Below are 21218 nucleotides of genomic sequence, written 5' to 3' on the forward strand. Positions count from 1 at the left end.
GTTCTGAGCAGCCTGTGCTACAGCTGATGATTGCATTAGTCATTTTTAATTGTTTGAGTTTTTACCAAGTATGCACCACATATATGGAGTTTTGGATCAGGATATGTTGCACACCAACACATCTTAGGTAATCAGTGAAGAATGAGCTGTTAAATGAGGATAGAAGTGACAGGTTCTACCAGCAAGCAGAATGATCTAAAAACGAACAATTTCACTGAATATGTTGCTGTAAACGTTGAACTTGCTAACATGCTACAGCAGATAAGACAATGGATGTTATGCAAAAATGGTTGGAGAGTGATCATTTTCAAACAAGACAAACACTTTTAAAGGTTATTTTTTCCAAAATGTCAACACCTTATGTTAGTACAATGTGATTAACTTTCTGTTTCATTTCTTTTAATATGTCAGCACTGTCACTGAAGTCCAAGATAGACAGTAGTAGTAGTAGTAGAAAGTAATATCCTACTTTTTCACCTACCTTCACAGTGCCTTACAGACCACCTGGGTTTTTCACATTTTTTCATGGCACAGTCTACTGAACTGGTATTTTATGCAAAGGTCTAGCACAAAGGAAGTACATCATTCTGAAGTGAAAAGGAAAATAATAAACAGTTTCCAAACTTTTAAAAACTCTGTAGAACAAGTTTTTGCCACAATTCCATCTGCGAATCTTTAGGGACATATTTGTCTCTAGCAGTTTGCACATCTAGAAACGTACATTTCTGCTCATTCTTCTTTGCAAAATAGCTGAAGCTCAGTCAGACTATACAGAGCATCTATGCATAGGCAAGAGTTGGATTTAGATCTGGACTTTGAATGAGCCATTCTAACACAAGAACATTCTTTGGCCTAAAACCATGTGCCATTGTAGCTCTGGATTATTGGTATTACTGGTATCATTGGACCTCAGTGCAGCATTCAGCACTGTGCATTACTGGAGTGACTGGAGAACTGGGTCGGGCTCTTTGGTACAGCACTTGGCTGGTCTTACTTGAAGGACAGGGACTTTTTTGTGTCAGTAGGTAACTTTACATCGAAGACCACAAAAAAATCACATGTGGCGTTCCCCAAGGTTGTCCTGAGCAGTTCACTGTCAAAGACCCTTCCCTGACAGACCGTGGTTGAGCTGGGCTCTCATAGAAGAAGTTAGGAGGAAGGTACAGAGCACCAGGAAGTCTGACTATTGGTCCAGATGTGGACCAGTTTTAAAAGGAATATTCCCCCATTATTGAGTTGCATAGTGGGTCACAACAGTTCTAAGGAGTTGATTCGTCCCCAGGAATAAATGTTTGATTTTATGTGAAGAATATATGGACCTAAAAGCATCAAGTGCATTCATTTATTTCAGCCCAACTTGTCTTTAATTTTCTTTAGTTTATTTATCATGCCAATGCAATGTACTTTTTAATGTTTTTGCCATCATGTAAAGCCCTTTGAATTGTATTTTTGCTGAAATGTGTGACATAAATAAACTTGCCTTAGATGTATGTTGAGGGTTGTTGTCCTGCTGGCAGGTGACCCTCTTCCCCATTCTATGGTCCACTAACAGGTTTTCTTGAAGGACTGTGGCGACTGTGGCTCAGTAGGAAGAGTAGTTGTCTTGCAATCAGAAGGTTGTAGGTTTGATTCCAGCTTCCTCCTGCCATATGTCGATGTGCCCCTGGGCATGGCACTTAACCTCAAGTTGCCTACCGATCTGCGTATCGGTGTATGAATGTGTGAGCGTTAGTGAGTGCGATTGGGTGAATGTGGCTCTAGTGTAAAGTGCTTTGAGTGGTCTGTATGACTGGAAAAGCGCTATATAAGTTCAGTCCATTTATTCAGCTCCATCCTTCTCCCATCAACTCCAACTAGCTTCCCTGTCCCCGCTGAAGACAAGCTTCCTCCCAGCATGATGCAGCCACCACTATGTTTTCTTGTAAAATATGGTGTTTTTAGGGTAATGTGCACTTTTAGCTTTCCTTCACACATAGTGTTTTATATGTAGGTCAATCTGTTAAACCATAAAAAGATACAGAATGCACAAAAGCCTTGAATTTAACACAGGTGTACCCTGAATTTACTGTGAAACTAGACACAAATCCTTCTCTAGAATCTCCACATAACTGACCAGATAGTGTGATCAGTACTCACTAAGAATACTGACAACTGAAATTAATTTTCATTTCATTTGTCTCACAGGTGACCAAAACCAATGATTCTGTTCCAAAGATTACCAAAAGAGTAGGTGTTGGCTGATATTTAATTATAAGGGAGGATGATAAATCAGTTCTTCATAGTAAAAAATGACTCTTTAAATATCTAGATATTTCAGCTATCTCAAACAGTTTTCTTCCTATGACAAATAACAGATTTTGAGATATCTTAAACCTATTTATTTTGACATCAGTAACTGCGTCTATTGAAATCTTTATCCCAATCCACCCAATTTTTATTTCCAATTATTGTCACAACCTGTTTCCATTGCTAAGAACTATTTAGCATGTTTAAAATGGTTGAAAATAGTAAAATTGTTTGAGGTCTGCAGTGTTCTTACCTCTAGTTTAACTCCAGCCAGTCAAAGGTAACCTGTAGATCAAAAATACAAGGAGATCAAAATCTGGAATTATCACAACTGCATGTAAGAGAAAGAGAGCTCAGGTATGTTTGCTGACAGCAGTCATTTTCATACATTTACAAATCAGCTTCTAGCTTTAAATCAACTGTGCTAGCAGATAACAGTAATAATTGTAAGAGATAAACAGGTACTTTCAGCTCAGCCGAGATGCTTTGTGGTCTTTTCAGAAGCTGCATATGCGATAGTTCAGCTTATGGCAGATGTGAATTCTACAGTCTGGGTTATTTGCATTCTGACATGGCCGCTTGTTTCACTTCCTCCAGAGCGCAAAGTAACCCCCTGAGGAAGCTGGTAGATGGGCGTGTCTGGGGGATACAGATACAGTGACATGCAAACAGACGGCATGCTGCCTGTCTGTGCATGAACAGCAGTTAAACACGCACACACACAACTCATTTTTATAATGAGTTGCAACGTTCATACATGAGGTTCATACTGTAAAAATCTGTTTGTTTCCCTTATGTGTTGGCATGGCAGGCGTGGGAAGAAAAACTTCTCTTTGTTTTTTAACTCTAGCTTTTTACCTATAGCTTTTACATATTCTTGACATTTGAAAAGAAAGACTTCACGTGTTTCATAAGCATTTGATGTCATCTTGTAAGAATCTGAATTCCTAGATGTTGAACTATTTTTAGTATGGTCCTGACCATGTGTTTGTGGCTGTTTCTCTGCAGGTACCAGCCAGCAGTTTGGGATTGAGAAGCAAAGACATTTGAGGACCTGGAAGTGAATTAAAGAAGCCATAAGAGACAACTGCGATAGAGAAGAAGAAGCAGGAAGGTCGCAAAGATGGGGAGAAAAAAGATTCAGATTGCACGAATAATGGATGAAAGGAACCGACATGTAAGCAGCAAACAGAAGGGCAACAGAAACTTCATTCAGACAAAAGCTCATGCACATTGTCTTTAAAAGATGTAGTTTGTGACAGTATTTAAAAAGCTAACTTTCAATCAAGTTGTTAATGTAGTGTATATGCTTGCTTTGACAACTGATGATTTAAAGCATTTTCTATTATCTGCTCAGTCTTCTATAACAAAATGTGGTTATGTGACTCCAATAAATAATATCTAGGTGAATCCAAATTATTTTGCTTTAGGGAGGGCTCCTGATCTCTTATATGTAATAAGAGTCAGTTCATTTAAATCATATGTGAGATTTTAGTATTTCTAGGATTATCTTTTTCAGTTATTCAGAATCCGTAAAAAGAAAACTACTGAGAAAATAAAACAAGGAAAATAAACAAAATCATAATGGAGAAAATGGTAAAGTGTTTGTATTCACAGACAAAATTACAATTAGTTAAGATGAACTTTGTTGGTTTACATTTGAGATAGAAACTGGCGAAGGGGTGAGTTGACTTCCAGTCACTCACTGCAGGTCATGTAAACTGGTGTTTACTGTGTGCTCTGTCATATTGTAAAATTACAACTGCAAAGTTGTGCAGCGTTGTAAAATGTCCTTAAATACAGCACAGTTTGGGGAAAACGAATGGAGTCCTCAAACTAATGCTGTGTTGCATCCAGCTCAGCCCTACCCCAGTTGGAAAAAGGAAAACCAGTTGGGCTTGGTGACCATTCAATAAACACTTCAAACTGACGTCACTATTTATTGCATCCATCCAAAGGAACTAGAATGACCAGTTTCCTAACCAATGCATATAAAACTACATGTGCCATAGATTTAATGAGATAAATATCCTAAGAAGAACTAATAATTTGTTCTTTCACCACGTTTTATAGGTATGGCAGCCATATTGGATTTTGAGGTTCAGATTGGTGAGGAACCTCCATCTTCAGGGGGTGTTCCATTGATTTTTCCAACTTGGAACTACAGTTCCAACTGAGAGCTGAAATGATGTCACAGCTACTGCTGTGTGTAATCTCAGTTCAGTTTTTGTTTTTATCTAAATCAAAGTTATCTCACAAGTATCACAAATTGATGAGAGCAATAGTTTAAGTTAAAACATAGTAGCATCCCACCATCCCTGTTAGATGCATACAGACTCAGTGTCATGTGATGTTCTCAAGCACCTACCTCTTATGAGTCCATATTCCTGATGCACCAGCTGGCTCAATGCAACACGACGTCTGAGTAATGAGGACCCACTGTCAATAGGACTATTGCTTGGGTGCACTGTCACACACAAGTTCACACACAGAGGACACGCAGGTCCTGTTTGAGGGAACGGTTCTTCTCTTCCTGTTTTCACAGGAAGTGCAGGCACATGTGTTTCCTGATCCACAACAGGCAAGACCTACCTCACAGTTCTTTCCTGGGCTGTGTGATGTATGACGTTACAGCTGCTTGCAGGCTAGCTATTTAAATAAAAAGAAAAACTAAACTTTTTATTTACATTAAAAAACCTGCAGAACATCATTAACCACAAAGTTACCCCATTATACTTACTGTGAAATCTTGGAATGTTCTATCTGAAGATGTTTTAGCTTCATTATGTGCATCTTCCCCAAACGGAAGCTGTCTGAACACAGCGCCCCCAGCAGACCACATGGCACTGACATACAGGATGTCTTTCCAGCCAATACGGTCTCTCTTTCATCCTGAATGTTGCTGTAAGGATGGAAAAAAAAAGAAACTGTTATGGAAAACCGATAATAATTGTTTAAAAATAATGTCTCATGACACGACCTGCTCAAGTGTCTGACTTGTGAAAAAGGAACCCTGAGAACCTATTTGAACCATTTTGTGAAAAAGCCTTTGGTTTACTCTAATCATAATAGCGCAAAATTAAAGTCAACAACCCCAAGCAGTTCAGGACAAGATGCAGAGTAAAGCTTTTCCACAGCTGCAACTTAAAACAACCTGGATAAACCAAATGACATTTACTGACCTATGTTGCTAGCTAAAGTATCAGATTAACAGTACTGTTGTAAAAAACATTGGCTATTTTTTTTTTTTTTTAAGAATTGATCTTTCATGGGTAAAACTCTTCCTCACTTTCCTCTTCCCCTCAGGTGACATTTACAAAGCGCAAGTTTGGCCTGATGAAGAAAGCCTATGAGCTGAGTGTGCTGTGTGATTGTGAGATTGCACTCATCATCTTCAACAGCACCAACAAGCTGTTTCAGTACGCCAGCACCGACATGGACAAAGTTCTGCTCAAATACACAGAGTACAACGAGCCGCATGAGAGTAGGACCAACTCAGACATCGTAGATGTAAGAAAATAACACACACCCACACACACATAGACTGCATGCTCAGGTATACAGGACTGGTGATGGAAAGATAAGGCCTTAATAATAACAATAACAAAATTATTCTATTTGCAAAGTCCAAATGGACAAGTATGCCATGTAGGAGGAAGCGCCCCGTCTCTAAAAGTGGTTTTTGTTTTCAAGCTTCTCTAGCAAATGCCGTCTTTTGGGCTGCTGTCACTGTCAGCATGTTCCTTCATTTGGGTCAAGAAATGGCCCGTGTCCTTACAAACAGCTCATTGGATCCTCCTGCTCAGCACAGGCCCAATTATTTGGGGTCTATCACAAGACTTGAAATTTTGAAAAGATGCTCTTACTGTGTCGACCTTTGCAACATTGGCCTTGCTTGTGCTGCTTAACAGTCACACAAATACAGAGAGCCTTTTTGCCCTTTGTCATCTGCAAGTCAGGACAACGAGAATGTCTGACAGAAAATGACATGAAAGCCACATTTATATGCACATTCTTTCTAGGTCTGTGGTCTTAAACCTTTGATCAGCTGATGAACAACCTCTTTGACTTTAAATGTGATTTTCAAACATTGCCTGTTTTTGTTTCTTGCTCTGATATTCTCAATTTTGCATTTTGAAGCTTCACAACCTGGATACTGTCCATTAGCATGATGTGTGAATACTTTAGATTTTTTTCCTGATCTTAAGAAACGCTGGCACATTGGGTCTTATCTTGCCATGTATTTGTATACCAAAAAGTGCTTTGAGGATGGATCCAAACATGAAGAAATACATGTGTGCCAGGTTGAAGCTTGTGAAATTAAGTAAGTTACTTTGCCCTGGTGTGACCTTCTTGTTTTCTTCTCTGCTGTGTTGATCTGGTAATTATGATGGTGTTGCAGCATAACTGTGGTATTCACAGGTAGATGTAATGGGGAGGTCCACACTGCTTGGGATTTATGCCAGACTGCTGTAGTGTAAAGAAGGACAAACTGTTGAAAACATCCATCTTAGCTCAGAAGATTTACTTGAACATGTTCATCCCATCCTACAATATCAGCATTGGCACTTTCTTTTTTCATACAAAATAATCGCTTGACCATCTTGGCCTGAAAGTTCAGTGCTCAAGACATGGTTTCTGAGGCCTCTATGTGACCAAACTAGCTTAATAAATCAAGAAATAGGGTCAGCTTCCCTGCCAGCACAGCCACTACAAGCATTCAGCATGTCGAGGAGTGTCACATCAGTGCAAGCACAGATATTGCATGCAGTGTTAGATTAAATACAGGTTTTGCTAAGTACCTTGAATTACTTTTGAGTTAGGGGTGCATAAGTGAAACAGAACTTTTTTTGACATTCCAAACATTCTAGACAGCTGGTGTTTCAAGAGATTACAGTACACTATACAGGTCCTTCTCAAAATATTAGCATATTGTGATAAAGTTCATTGTTTTCTATAATGTAATGATGAAAATTTAACATTCATATATTTTAGATTCATTGCACACTAACTGAAATATTTCAGGTCTTTTATTGTCTTAATACGGATGATTGTGGCATACAGCTCATGAAAACCCAAAATTCCTATCTCACATAATTAGCATATTTCATCCGACCAATAAAAGAAAAGTGTTTTTAATACAAAAAACGTCAACCTTCAAATAATCATGTACAGTTATGCACTCAATACTTGGTCGGGAATCCTTTTGCAGAAATTACTGCTTCAATGCGGCGTGGCATGGAGGCAATCAGCCTGTGGCACTGCTGAGGTCTTATGGAGGCCCAGGATGCTTCGATAGCGGCCTTTAGCTCATCCAGAGTGTTGGGTCTTGAGTCTCTCAACATTCTCTTCACAATATCCCACAGATTCTCTATGGGGTTCAGGTCAGGAGAGTTGGCAGGCCAATTGAGCACAGTGATACCATGGTCAGTAAACCATTTACCAGTGGTTTTGGCACTGTGAGCACGTGCTGAAAAATGAAATCTTCATCTCCATAAAGCTTTTCAGCAGATGGAAGCATGAAGTGCTCCAAAATCTCCTGATAGCTAGCTGCATTGACCCTGCCCTTGATAAAACACCGTGGACCAACACCGGCAGCTGACACGGCACCCCAGACCATCACTGACTGTGGGTACTTGACACTGGACTTCTGGCATTTTGGCATTTCTTCTCCCCAGTCTTCCTCCAGACTCTGGCACCTTGATTTCTGAATGACATGCAGAATTTGCTTGAGGTTGTCAATAGTGGCCTTCTGGACAGCAGTCAGGTTGGCAGTCTTACCCATGATTGGGGTTTTGAGTGATGAACCAGGCTGGGAGTTTTAAAGGCCTCAGGAATCTTTTGCAGGTGTTTAGAGTTAACTCGTTGATTCAGATGATTAGGTTCATAGCTCGTTTAGAGACCTTTTTAATGATATGCTAATTTTGGGAGATAGGAATTTTGGGTTTTCATGAGCTGTATGCCAAAATCATCCGCATTAAGACAATAAAAGACCTGAAATATTTCAGTTAGTGTGCAATGAATCTAAAATATATGAATGTTAAATTTTCATCATGACATTATGGAAAATAATGAACTTTATCACAATATGCTAATATTTTGAGAAGGACCTGTATGTCCTTGTAGATATGTACAACATCAGGGCTATAACATTCTCCAGAGAGGTTTGGGTGCTGCCTTCCTTCTGTTCCATGAGTCGTCATTTAAAGCAGTTTTTGATGCCAGGAGGGCAAATATGTGTCGTGTCAGTAATAAAATAACATAACTTTAAAAGTTTCGCATTTTTATAACATTTGTTTTTTTTATCAGTGTTGGTTGTCTTTTTTTGTGTGTCAGAAATGTCTGGAAACTTTTGTGACTCTGAGCTTCGTGTGTTAATGTCTTTCTTCAGTGAATGTTTTAGTCCCATTAACTTGTTTGTGTGGGTGAATGTTTGTGACAGTGTCCCACCAGGACACAGTAATACAGCATGTACTGGACTAAAGGCTTTTCTGCCATGACTTATGTAACAGGGTTAGAAGAGCTCAATCACAAGCATACGCCTTAACAGACACATGTAAACACACACGCCCAACCTGACATGAAAGTCCAGACGGGATTCTGATGCTGTGAGGCTGCAAACCAAGAACAACTGACTTTTCACTCCTTCTGAACCGACTCTGATATGGTTGTCTAAAACTAACAATCAAAACTCAGATGTAATATCTATTCAGATATCTGTTTGTGTCTGTATCAATAATAAGCAAGATCTTTGTTTCATTTATTTAACACAAGCCGTCTCACAGAAAACCTCCATCACTGAGCTGCTGCTCTCACCAGTAGAACGGACTTGATGTTGCTTTTTATGGTTTTCTTGATTTAGACTCTAGACTGTAACATTTAGTCATATTTTATCCTTGTGTTTAAAATCAAACCTGTGTTAATTTCATAAATACAGTGCCTTACCAAAGTATTCATAGTTCTTGAACATTTTGTTACCCTGGAGCCACAAACTGTAATGTTTATATTGGGAGGCCAACAAAAAGCAGAATTGTTGCAAATAATCCAGAGACACCAGTTGCTTTCAGAGGTCATCTAATTTGCAAATAAAGTCCACCTGTGTGTAATTTATTCAGGTCTAACAGGTGTGTTGTTCTGTGAAGGAGGAGCTGCAGAGCTCCGGTGGAAGAAGCTGGCAGCAGGACAGCTGTTAGGTGTGTACTCCATAAATCTGGCCCTCACAAGAAAGTCATTAGCCGCATTTCCATTACAAATGTGCGCAACACTTTATTGATATTCTGCCAATGTCAAAAAAACCCACTTTTGCAATTGTGGTGTTTCCCTTAAATAAGAAATGCAATTAAAATCACACAGAATAAGTTTGTTTTCATGATAACATCATCGATCTACTACTTCCTGTCATCTTCTTCGTCTTTTTCGCCAGTAGTAACACCCGGCTGTTGATCACATAACTCATGTGATGCGAAAAAAGTGTTTCCATTACAGTTGTGAGAACTACACCAATTTTGATACGGCCAAAAACCATCTCATCCTAGCGTAAAAACTTTTTATCGAAAAACGGGAGTTTTTTCCAAATTGCCGTGTTTCCATTAAGCAAATTTATTTTCGGAATTACAATTTGCGCAATTAGATGGTCAATGAAAATGCAGCTACAGCTGAAAAAAAGCTATGTTTGCAGTTTGCCACGAGCCCTGCAGCAAACATGTGGAAGATGGAGATCTTGTTTTTTATTTTGAATGTTGATGAGAAGATGGATGCAGCTAAATACAGGGCTGTCCTGGAAGAAAATCTGTTAGAGGCAGCAAAGAAACAGACACTGAGGCAAAGGTCACAGTCCAGCAGAATGATGATCCGAAACACAGAGTTCAGCTTTAGGCCAGCAACTGTACCTCGAAGTGGTGAAAACTTTCACTGACTAAAAATGTATTCAAAATGTCAGTGAGAATTTACGCTGCTGTTCAGTTTAATGGTGAAGGTTTTCATACAGGGAAGCAGAATACCCCCAAATAAACAAACTGCATAGAAACTCAGACTCAAGCATATTTAATATATTTATATTATAGAAAAGCTTTCCTCTGGTTTTCTAATTTATATTAAACAAGGGGTGTCATAACATATTTTTATTTATTTATTATTTACTATTATTCCTTTTTTTCTGAGACCACCTAAGTGATTGCCGCTGCTGTGACAACGTTAATCAAAGGTCAGGATAGTGATTTCAAAAATCTTTGCTCAACAACTCAGCGTTTTCCAAATGTTAACCAGCAATCCCACCTGGTTTATGTAGAGCATTTACCTGAGCTTCTCTCTCCACACGACCCACCACATGGTCGCCCTGTCAGAGGCCGGCTTACACGTGCTGAAATCCTTTGTAATCTACCGCAATCCTGTTTAGCTCATTACAGTAATCTGTACAGGCAGCCTCTTCATCTCTGCAGGACATCCACAGACGCTGGATTATTTACCGCCGCACACTGCTGTCACTCCACCTGCATCACCTTTAAAATCTATGCACTGTTTTCTTCCTCCCTGTTCCTTAGCTCCCTCTGTGTCAGATCATTGTGTTTGTTGAGTATAATTTTCTGTTGTTTGTGGTTCTACTCGCATTTACTTTTAACTAACACCCCCATCATACTATTGTGTATCTGGCTTTTGTTTTAATAGTGTTGGGAGATGAGATGCCATAGGAAAATAACACCCAACCATCACCTTACTATGTATTTGACTCTGTAGTGTATATAATTTAATCAGCACATAAGCTAGATTCACACTGTGCTTTTGGATATGTCAAACGATTTTGTCTCATGAATGCCGCAGCTCTGACATGCCATGCACACGTTTACCACTCTTTTACCATGTATGACCCAAATATCACAGCAGTAACCCACTAATAATACTTAATCTCGCCGTACAGTATGCAGATGCTTCATTTACCCCAGCATGCAGGTTGCTTGGAACTGCAAGTAAAACTGATTGCATTTTTTGACTAATTTGGCTACTTATCTAACAACTTCATAGAGTACTGGAATTTCCCTTATCAGTCATTCCCTTAATATCCATCTGTCCGTTTTTTATACCTGCTTCTTCTGTACATCCAAGATGCTTGCCTACACCTTTGACCAATAGACTTGCGTATTTGTCAGCTTGGATAGCTGCGTTAATCAGGGAGTTACGCGGCCTCAGTCGGCCGGGAGGTTCTCGATGGAGTAACCAAAACATAGACCATAGTCACTAATTCCTCAACTACTTTATACTTAGAGAAAAAAAACTTAGACCTTGTAAAAGTCACTCTACAAAACTTGTCATGAGAGGTTTAAAACTTACTAGTAGAATTTACATTGGAGATGCTTTAAAAGAGCATGGAGCATAGAGGGAGCTTCATGATCTACAAGGGCTTAAGACTGATGAAAAGTTGACAAAGTTTCTTTTGAACAGGTAAAAACAAAATGATTGTATTTTAACGAGTTATAATGAAGCTTTTTTGGAAATAACACAAATAAGGGTGTAGATAACAGTAATATGCTGCGTTTACAATAGGCTAGTATGTTGCTACATTATATCTAGTGTCAGTCTGCAGTTTGAACAACGAGCTAACCGTGGAGGAGGAGAGAGGGGAACGAAACGCGATTCATCTTACATTGTATGCAACGTAGGCTCAGTGATAGTGTAGTGTTCAATCTTGGCGTATTGTTTTTATTTTTACGTTCAATGCAAATATGCTCTCTATTCACACTTTTATGTTTATTGTTATATATGTTTTATACAGTTTTAATCTGTATGGCTGGTACCTTGGACAGGTCTTCATTGTAAAAGAGATTTCTGATCTCAGTTGGACTTCCTTGTTGGTTAAATGAAGGTGAAATAAATTTAAAACTACCCAGGATCTTACAACTTATTTGTATGTGGCTACCAATTACAAACCCCCTGAAGCTTGATGTGGCACCGTGTTTTCTGTCATAAATGAAGTGGACCACTGACTGAAGGTATCTTTGATATAAGCTGAAAGCAGCTTTTATGGGACCTCATCTCGCCTCAGAGAGATGCGTACACTTCACAGCATGTTGAACCATTCCTGTAGTATCCCACCAGCTACGTGGAGCTCTAACATACAAGTTAACAGCAGGAACAACTTGGCATGTGCCATTGCCTCAACCTGCAAGGTTAAACATGCCTCTCTGTGACCTCTATCCCTGCCATCATCCAATCAGAGATCAACGAACTAAAGCGGTGTGAGCTGGCCAAGTATCAAAAGCTACCAGCAAACAAGAAACACATGGAGACTGTGTGTGTGTGTGTGTATTAGTGTGTGTGTGTGTATTAGCGTGTGTGTGTGTGTGTGTTCCTGTCTTGGCATCACAGTTAGAACCATTTTCCCGATTTCACCATCAAATTGAGGACCGTTTGTACCAAAGTGAGGACATTTTGCTGGTCCTCACGACCTATTTTGCTAAAGGTTAGGTTTAGGACTAAGGTGTGAATTGACTTTAGGTTAAGGTTAGGGTTAGGCATGCACTGGTAATCGTTAGGTTTAGGGTTATTGTCAGGGTTAGGGCATAGAAAGGGTTGAAAATGACTGGAAGTCAATGGGAGTCAACACATGGTCCTCACTACATATAGCAAAACAAGAATGTGTGTGTGTGTACCCCTTAGGATTTGAGTTTTTTCTAGAGCACACACACACATGTTTTGAGCAACCATCAAATATCTGATGCAATTGCTTTCAGAACCCCCACCCCATTAATAAATAGAGTCCACCTTTGTGTAATTGTAATGTAATCTCAGTATAGATCTAGCTTTGTTAGAGAACGTTAGTGAACAAGGAGCATCACAGACAGGTCATCTAGAGGGCTGTGGAGAAGTTTGAAGCAGGGTTTGGTTATTAAACAATAAGCCACACTGAACATTTCACAGAGGTAATCTGGGAGTAGCTGCTGAGATCCACAGGTCAGGTGGAGAAGTCTGTCGACAGAGGAACTGTTTGACGTTGTGCACACCACATATCTGGCTTTTACAAAAGAGTGCCAAGAAGAAAACTGTGGTTGAAAAATAGCCATATGTCTCTTGCTTTTTACCACAAGCCATGTAGACGACACAGCAAACACACAGAAGAAGGTTCTCTGGTGAGATGAGACCACAGTTAAACTTTTTGTGGAGAGAATCTAACACTATTTACCATCCTTAACACAATCCTGATAAAACATGGATGTTTTCCTTCTGCAGGAAGCTGGTCAGAGTTGATAGGAAGATGAATGGAGCTAAATGCAGGTCTAGGCAGTCTAGGCTGACTTGAACCTGAGACAGAGGCTCACAACCCTAAACACACAGCCAGGGCTTGGATGGAATGGGTTAGATTAAAGCATATTCATGTCTTAGAACATCCCAGTCAAAGTTCAGACTTAAATCAACCTGAAAATCGACTGTTCACAGATACTTTCTATCCAGTATAACTGAATTTAAGCCTTTTTAAAGAGATGACCTGGCAGATTGCACTGCTCTGTTTTGGTCCATCACATATGATCCCAGTTAAGAACAATGAAGTTTGGATAGTAAAGTGACAGCATCTGAAAGAGTTCAAGTGGTGTGAATAGTTAGAAAACACTGTAAAGCTTGCAGCAAATGTCAGTGTACGTTCTTTATCTTCTTCATTGAGAAATATTAACAATAATACCAAATATAATACAGCAAAGTGCATCAAACTACATAATGTAATGGTTGTAAAGAAACAAGATTTGCTGCTGACGAAGTACCGGGTGTGAGGGGCCCGTTCCTTTAAGTGTGCTTCTGAATCATCTCATTTTGGAGTTAAAGAACCATGTTGCCTTCCCTCTACAGAACTGGACTCACTAGAATTGATGATGGAACGGTAGATATTTGGCTAAAGGGAAAGTGGTCCTTTTAAATGAAAGCTTTACATTTTCTTTAGACTTTTTCCCATCTTTATTGACCATTTTACCCAGTATCTGCCTAGTATGGGCTCTGTCAACCCTTAAATCTACACACAAAGTTGTCTAACAATGCATATCAAATGATCACATGTAAGACTGATGTAGGACTTCTGTTACCCCAAAAGTGAAGTCTTGTAACTCAATTTAAAACAAATTTAGAAATGATTTTTAAAGACTGGAAAAAGGCAAACAATTTTTGAGATGGATTGAAGTGATACTATGGAGAGCCTTGGCTCCAGTCAAAACCCAGCTAGACAGGAATTCAGTAAAAGAGAAGCTCTTTTGTTTTGGTCGTCTTTTTCTGCCCTCATGTGGCTTCTTGGCCTGCGCCTGTTTATGTGTGTGTATGAACAGGCTGCAAGCCAGATAACTATTAGCGTATTGTTTTGTGTTTGTTTAGTCTGGGAACCTTGTTGCTATTTTTAAATCAGAGGAGTTCTGCATTCCTCGCCGTAACTCTGTTAACCTTCCTCTGCTTGGTTGAGCTCTGCCTCATCAGTGTGTGTGTGTGTGTGTGTGTGTTGAGCTCCATGCTGTTTTCAGATTAGAAACAGATGAAACTGACGCTCGCAGGACCTTCCAGTTCCTTTGTGTTGGCTGAGATCCCTCCCTGCTAAATGACTGGAAACCGGCAGTGGTCTAAAAATAACCTAGAACACAGCTAAGAATAGCCATGACGGACTGCCAGTGTGGGAGACTGTAAGTTTGCTGTGAATGACTGAGTGTTTTTTGTCTGTGTGTGAGTGTGTGTTACTTAATGTGTAAGCCATGGAAAGAAAGAGAAGCAAATGCAGACTGAGTTCTATTCGCCACAACTTCCTCTTCTTCCATCCTTCCTTTTTCCTTTTGTGACTAATACAGTTCATACCAGCGCAGCAGCAGGAGTGTGTGTACACGCACATGTAGCAACAGCTCATCATGGACGTTTAAAATGACCTCATTAAACGCATCAACACTTATTGTCTTGCAATCGATCTATATGAAAATTTGAAATTAAAGACTTAACTTTTAAACCAACATGAAAGCTGGTGTGGAGCTACATGAACATTACATATCCCAACCCAACTTTTCTTTTTATTCTGGTTTGTTTGCACAAGTGTTCCAACTCAAATTGAGGGAATCGCTCATTTAACTGGAGCTGGACCACTGGTTGTTCCTTACAACACCTGTGGATTGTTTTTTCTGCTGGTAGGTGGCAGCTAAATTTAGCATTTCTTTAAAAATAAACCAACATTTTTTCGGTTATTAGAAAACCATGGACCCATTAAACAAAGCTGCTCTATTTATTGGGTCTCCAAATAAAGTTGGTCTAATTTTAAGCAAGGGTTCCGTATGCTGACAAAGCGGTGGCTGTGGGATTCTGTAAAAGCTGAACGTCACGGTTCTGAGAGCGGCATCTCTATCACAGCACATACAGAAAGACACCGAGTGGTGCACACATGCATCCGGAGTATCATCTGGTGTGGAAGTGGTAGAAGAGTGGGAGACCACCCACGAAAAGCAAAGCGGTGGGATGTGAGTGAGTCTAAAAACCATAAAGCATAATCAATGGAAAAGCAAAGGGAAGGGGGAGGTTGAATGGATGTAGGAGGTGATGGTGGCTGCTCTGATATTACTGTACGTCCTTATTCTTAGCTGTCTCACTTCCAGGTGTTATGCACGCTCACTCACTAACATCAAAATAAGTCTTTTCAATAAAGTAACTCATTTTCTAAATTCTTCCTCTTGTCAGAAGTCAGATTTGATCTAGAAAGTCAGTCATTAGGTCACATTTCAACCGTTACTTTCAAAGCTCTGCCAGTTTAATGCTTTCCACTAACAAAGTTCACGTTTCTTTTTTAACTCATGTGTCTCATGTGACAGAATGTCCATTGACATAATTTAAAGCCACCGTCTGTCTCTTTGGTTTTGGCTGTGCTTGCATGAATGATAAAAAGTCAGAGAGAAAGTTGGAAGTTAAAGTTGTCGTTATTTCTGCTGAGTTTACATGCCAAGGGTTGGACTCACTCAGCAGATGCTCCTCTGATATTCATGCAGACACAACTCAGTATAAACCTTCAGACTTTGTAGTGGAGGAAGGTGAACAGCTAACAGCTACTCAACCAAGGCTTATTTTAGCTGATGTTAGCTAACTAAAGCAACTCAGACTAAAAATGTTAATAACCGTGGGACACAAGGCTGTATTGGTGGATATTTAAGGTCTATACTTTAACAAAACACCGTTGTTGAGTTTGGTGCTTTTTTCTGAGCCAAACAACATCTATGTTACTTCAAGGAAAGAAATAGGTGTAGTGAGCCACGTGTGTCAGTCCGCTGGGGGGCATTTCTAAACCAATGGGAAGCTCTGAAGCAGATTCTAACTTGGTACTATTTTATGCTTCTTTATTTTACTCTGCACTGCATCTGATAGTACCTAGCTAAAAACAGCTAATACCATTAAACTGATAAAAGCTGGAAAATTATAACAGATGAGATATATGAAACTGGAGCATTTTCAATGCTCTTTCAACTTAGATAAGCATAAAAACCTAAATAGATAGATTAGTCAGAATGGACTAGATTATTTTACACTTTAAAACACAGTGTTTGATCTGAGATCTGAGAAATACTTCGTTTTTCCAGAAGGTTTGCTAAATATTGCGTGTGTGCGTGTGTGTGTGTGTGTGTGTTGGGGGGGGGGGGTAACAAGAAGCTCAGACAGACTCCGGAGCAAAAATAGCCTTCTACGGCCATCCCTCTGTAGCCACACTTGTATTGGTGGAGCTGCCTCACCACACTCCACCCTCTTTCCCTGTAAAGGGAAACAAGTGGACATGGATGGGATGAGTCGGATAGTGTGGCTGGTTCAACCACTGGGAGACGCTGCAGTGTCTGTTTGCTGACAGCCTGGACTAATGGGCTGTGAAGTGCTGAAGCAGGCCACACATACATTTATCATCACCTGATACTTGTGTGAACAGATGTTTCACAACACTGACATGTGGTCCACACAGTGGACTCATTCACATCAGAACATGTTTCTGTGTTGTGTTCATGTGTAAGAGTTAAACATGTAGGAGTCAACACACACGTGTCCTTCTGCCATGTTGGAAACAATTGATCAGGTCTGAGTGTACTGGTTGTTCTGCTGACTGACTTGGAGGTTTGCTACTCTGTTGCAACCCAAGTCTCACTGGTGACAGTATCTGTCAGACAGCGCCCTCATGTGGTCCGTATTGTTAGATTTGTTTTAAGGGCTTTTTCTATACCCATTACATTCAGAAGAGTTTATTTATAAAGACCTTAATGTTTTAAATAAAGTTTGTTTTAATTAGTTCTGTTCAAATAATAAGTTAATTATGTACCTTAACTGTTAGGCTCAATCTTGGTTTCTTTTAAAGGTTTAAATCAACACACTCATCCAAGTGTGTTTTATGTTTTCACCAGACTCTACGTAAGAAGGGTTTAAATGGCTGTGAAAGCCCCGACATCGAAGCTGATGACTCTGCTGGCCAGAGCCCAGAGTTAGACGACAAGTACTGCAAACTCAACGAAGACATCGATCTGATGATCAACAGACAGAGAATCTGTGTAAGTTGATGTCTTGTTTCTTTTGGGGTGTATAGTGTTGTTTCGTGGAGTTTCTAAAACACTTCTCGGGTTCGTCCAGCAGGGTCTGCCTCCCTCTAGCTATGATATGGGGGTGACCATCCCAGGCAGCAATCCCAGCGGGCTGCTGTACTCTCACCAGGGCATAGGGGGCACTGTAGGTAATCACAACTTGCTGCCCATCACACACTCATCATTGCAGAGAATCACCATGTCCCCTCAACGGCCTTCCAGCACTGGAAATGCAGGTATGTTTATATCAGCTTAAATTTAGCCAAGTATTTTTCCATTGAAGGGGATTTTTGAAAATGGGTTTGGTTATAAAGAGTTTATAAAAAAGTTAAACTCTCACCTGCAGTGACTACCTTTCTGGGCGTCTTCATTTAGTGTAAAAGCCTTCTCCGTAGCTGCTCCCACCCTCTGGAGCTCTCTCCTTAAACACATCCGTGACTTTACAGATCTATCCACATTCAAATCACATCTTGAAACTCACCTTTCTGGAACTGCTTTTAAAGTGTGATTTTTTTAGTCCTGTCTTATTCTTATCATTTGTTTGGTAGTGTCTAGTCTGATGTATTTCAGTCTCTTGCTTTCTTTGATGTGCTTAAGTGTTTTGATCTTTTAATTTGGTTTGACTCCTGTAAAGTGTCTGTAAAGAGTTTTTTGAAAAGCGCTATACAAATAAAATGTATTATTATTATCATTATTATTGTTATTAAATCCAGATTAGCTTGTTCAGGGACAGTGAAGCAAATTCAAGAGGGGCCACAACCAAAGGGGACTTCTACTTCCACGCTAATCTCAAAAGCATCATTTTGGTTTATCCAGTCTAATCCAACATTATTTATGAAGCAAAACAGACACAGAGCTCAAAGTGCTGCACAGATCAAATTAAATGATAGATAATACCAGTATACAATTCAGCATTAAGGAAACGGAAAAATACATGGACATAAAACTGAGATAAAAACAACATAAGAGCAACATAAAACCAACACCCCACTAAGTATTAAAAGCCTGAGAGATAGGATGTGTTTTGAAGAGATTTAAAATGGCCAGGGAGGATGCCTGCCTTATGTACACCTGCAGATCATTCCATAGTTTAGGACCGGCTACAGAGAAGGCCCAGTACACTGGACATAAAAGGCAGTGAACCACCAGCGATGGTCCTGTATCAAGAACCGAGCATTTAAAACTTTTTCTGTCACCAAGATAATAGCTGCTTAGAAACTCTTAACAGAAGTTCACTTCAAAACCCTGAACCATCCCTTCAATGGGTCTTTTTCTTCATTCTCTGCTTTTGATGTAGAAGGTTCTGGGAATTTCCATCAGTGCAAACTGCGTAAACCTCATGCAGCATCCAAAAACAGTTCTGCTCAGTGAGAAGAGCATGAAAAATCAACCAAATACATTTTGGTTTAAAAACAGGAACAGATCTAATATGTGATTTTATCTGCACAAGTTAAAAAGGTTGTGAGAGAGGCAATCATACACAGAAAATGTAGGAGGTAATCCTGGCAAAACTGGATATGAAAAGCCCATTGACCAAATGTTTAGTCTTTATAAGCAAGGAGGGATTATGAGTCAGCTTTTTTTCTTCATGATTCGGTTCAATAAATATTTCTCAACTCCAAAGTTATAAAATGATTCAGGCGGTCAGAGGGGAACATGCTCTATCTTTAAGCTTCTAGATGACATTGGATGGACGTATAAAATGACAATGGATATCTTTCACTGGTCTCATCTGACCACAAACATGTATAAATTGCATATGAAATATTCAGTGACATCTTGAAAAGCATTATCAGCAGAGCCTCAACAATGTCCTCCCTGGTCCTCAGACCTGTGACCTGGTGACAGTTGACTTGGATAATTGACTGCATGTGTTTCTATCTGCCTGTAGGGCTGATGGGCTCAGATCTTCCAAACACTGTGGTCTCCAGTGTGGGTAAGGCTGTCTTCATATTCCTCAGATCCCCAAATTTTAAGTGTTCCAAACCATACTCACAATGATCTGAGTGAGCTTCAGGTAACACTGGATTCGTTTATCAATCCTTCATGATCTCTCACAGGAAACGGCAACTTCAGCTCCCCCGGGCTCATGTCCCCGGCCGGTGTCTGCAAAAACATGCAGGACAAAAGTCCTCCTCACATGGGCATGAGCCACAAGCCTGACCTCCGAACTCTGATGCCACCTTCCAACAAGTGCTCCATGATGCCAGCTCTTGTGAGTCTTTCTGCTTTAGTTACTCTTCTCTAATTCTCAGAGTTTTCTTTCTCTCCTTAGTTTTTATGTCCAGAGAATATTTCAACTCTTTGTTACCTTTAAAGTCTTTAAAGTTTAAAGTCTTTAATATTCAGTTGAAATGTATGCCTAAGACTCTCTACCAGTGAAATGAAATAATATTTGAAGTCTTACTATTTTATATGAAGTGCATTTTAATTGGCTACAATTCAGGGCTGTCCAAAGTCAGGGGTCGTTTGCAGGCCTTGCAAAGTTACAAATTTGGCCAGTCAGTACACGGACACTTTAAATTTGTTTAAGGTGGGTTTCTCACTGACAGAATCTTTAGAGAATGTAAATATTAGGTACAACAAAAAGTATTTGTGTTTTATTATCCAGGTTTTTTACTTTCATTGAATTTTACAGTGAATATCAAACATCCAGTGACTTTACTCTTAAACAAGACTTGGGTTCACCTTTATTAAACAGTAAGCATTTACAGAGACAAATATGTCATACTTGTAGCTCAGCAGAGGCTAACATGTTTTTCCTGCTAGGATTTAAAGATCCCTTTTCAACAAAAATCAGACAACTCTTATTAATTTCAATAAAATATTGCATGTTAGGTTTATTGCTGAGAGGGTAAAAATAAAACAAAACACAGTAAGATTATTTTTGTCATTAACTTGATTTGTTTTGTGGCCTGTAAGTACTTTAGACCAGATGGAGCTGCTACCGCCATCATACTACAGAGCAGCTTGTCTCATAGCTTAACTTTTTTCCGATCACCAGAATCAGCTAATCTGGTTTGGTTTTTCTAAAAGTCATACTATCGTTTTTTCAGAACCAGAGAATAAATCTCTCCCAAACTGCTCAGACACTGTCGCCCCCTGCAGTGTCCATCGCTGCTTCTGGGATTGGTGGTTATCCATCTGCGATCTCCTCTTACAGCTCAGGTGAGCGCAGACGAGCTGAAGGCTGTTACAGTCTCATTGAGAAGATGTCTGATGATGTCTTTTTCTCTCTCAGAATTCTCCCTCGGCAGCGACCTGTCCTCTCTGTCTGGGTTTGGAGGTTCGGGTCTGGGATCAGTGATGAGCTGGCAGCAGCAGCAGCTGCAGAATCTTCAGCACTCGGCACTCGGACACATGGGGTGAGCCTTTCACTCCTTTTAT

General features: G+C 39.8%; 1 protein-coding gene across 2 annotated transcripts in view; it reads left to right on the forward strand.

Moving 5' to 3' along the window:
• mef2ca (myocyte enhancer factor 2ca) overlaps positions 1–21218 on the forward strand; it is a 38022-nt gene that overhangs the window by 11878 nt on the left and 4926 nt on the right. The window contains exons 3-10 of one of the 2 annotated variants that reach the window (XM_047372808.1): positions 3295–3463; positions 5593–5796; positions 17658–17801; positions 17881–18067; positions 19723–19767; positions 19892–20046; positions 20888–20999; positions 21073–21196. In XM_047372808.1, the coding sequence (XP_047228764.1) occupies positions 3410–3463; positions 5593–5796; positions 17658–17801; positions 17881–18067; positions 19723–19767; positions 19892–20046; positions 20888–20999; positions 21073–21196 (1025 nt within the window). In that variant the 5' untranslated portion in view covers positions 3295–3409. The remainder of the gene's footprint in view (positions 1–3294; positions 3464–5592; positions 5797–17657; positions 17802–17880; positions 18068–19722; positions 19768–19891; positions 20047–20887; positions 21000–21072; positions 21197–21218) is intronic. The other variant, XM_047372809.1, reaches the window with a different exon arrangement.

Source organism: Girardinichthys multiradiatus, chromosome 8 (assembly GCF_021462225.1).
Source record: "Girardinichthys multiradiatus isolate DD_20200921_A chromosome 8, DD_fGirMul_XY1, whole genome shotgun sequence".
NCBI classification, from domain to species: Eukaryota; Metazoa; Chordata; class Actinopteri; order Cyprinodontiformes; family Goodeidae; genus Girardinichthys; species Girardinichthys multiradiatus.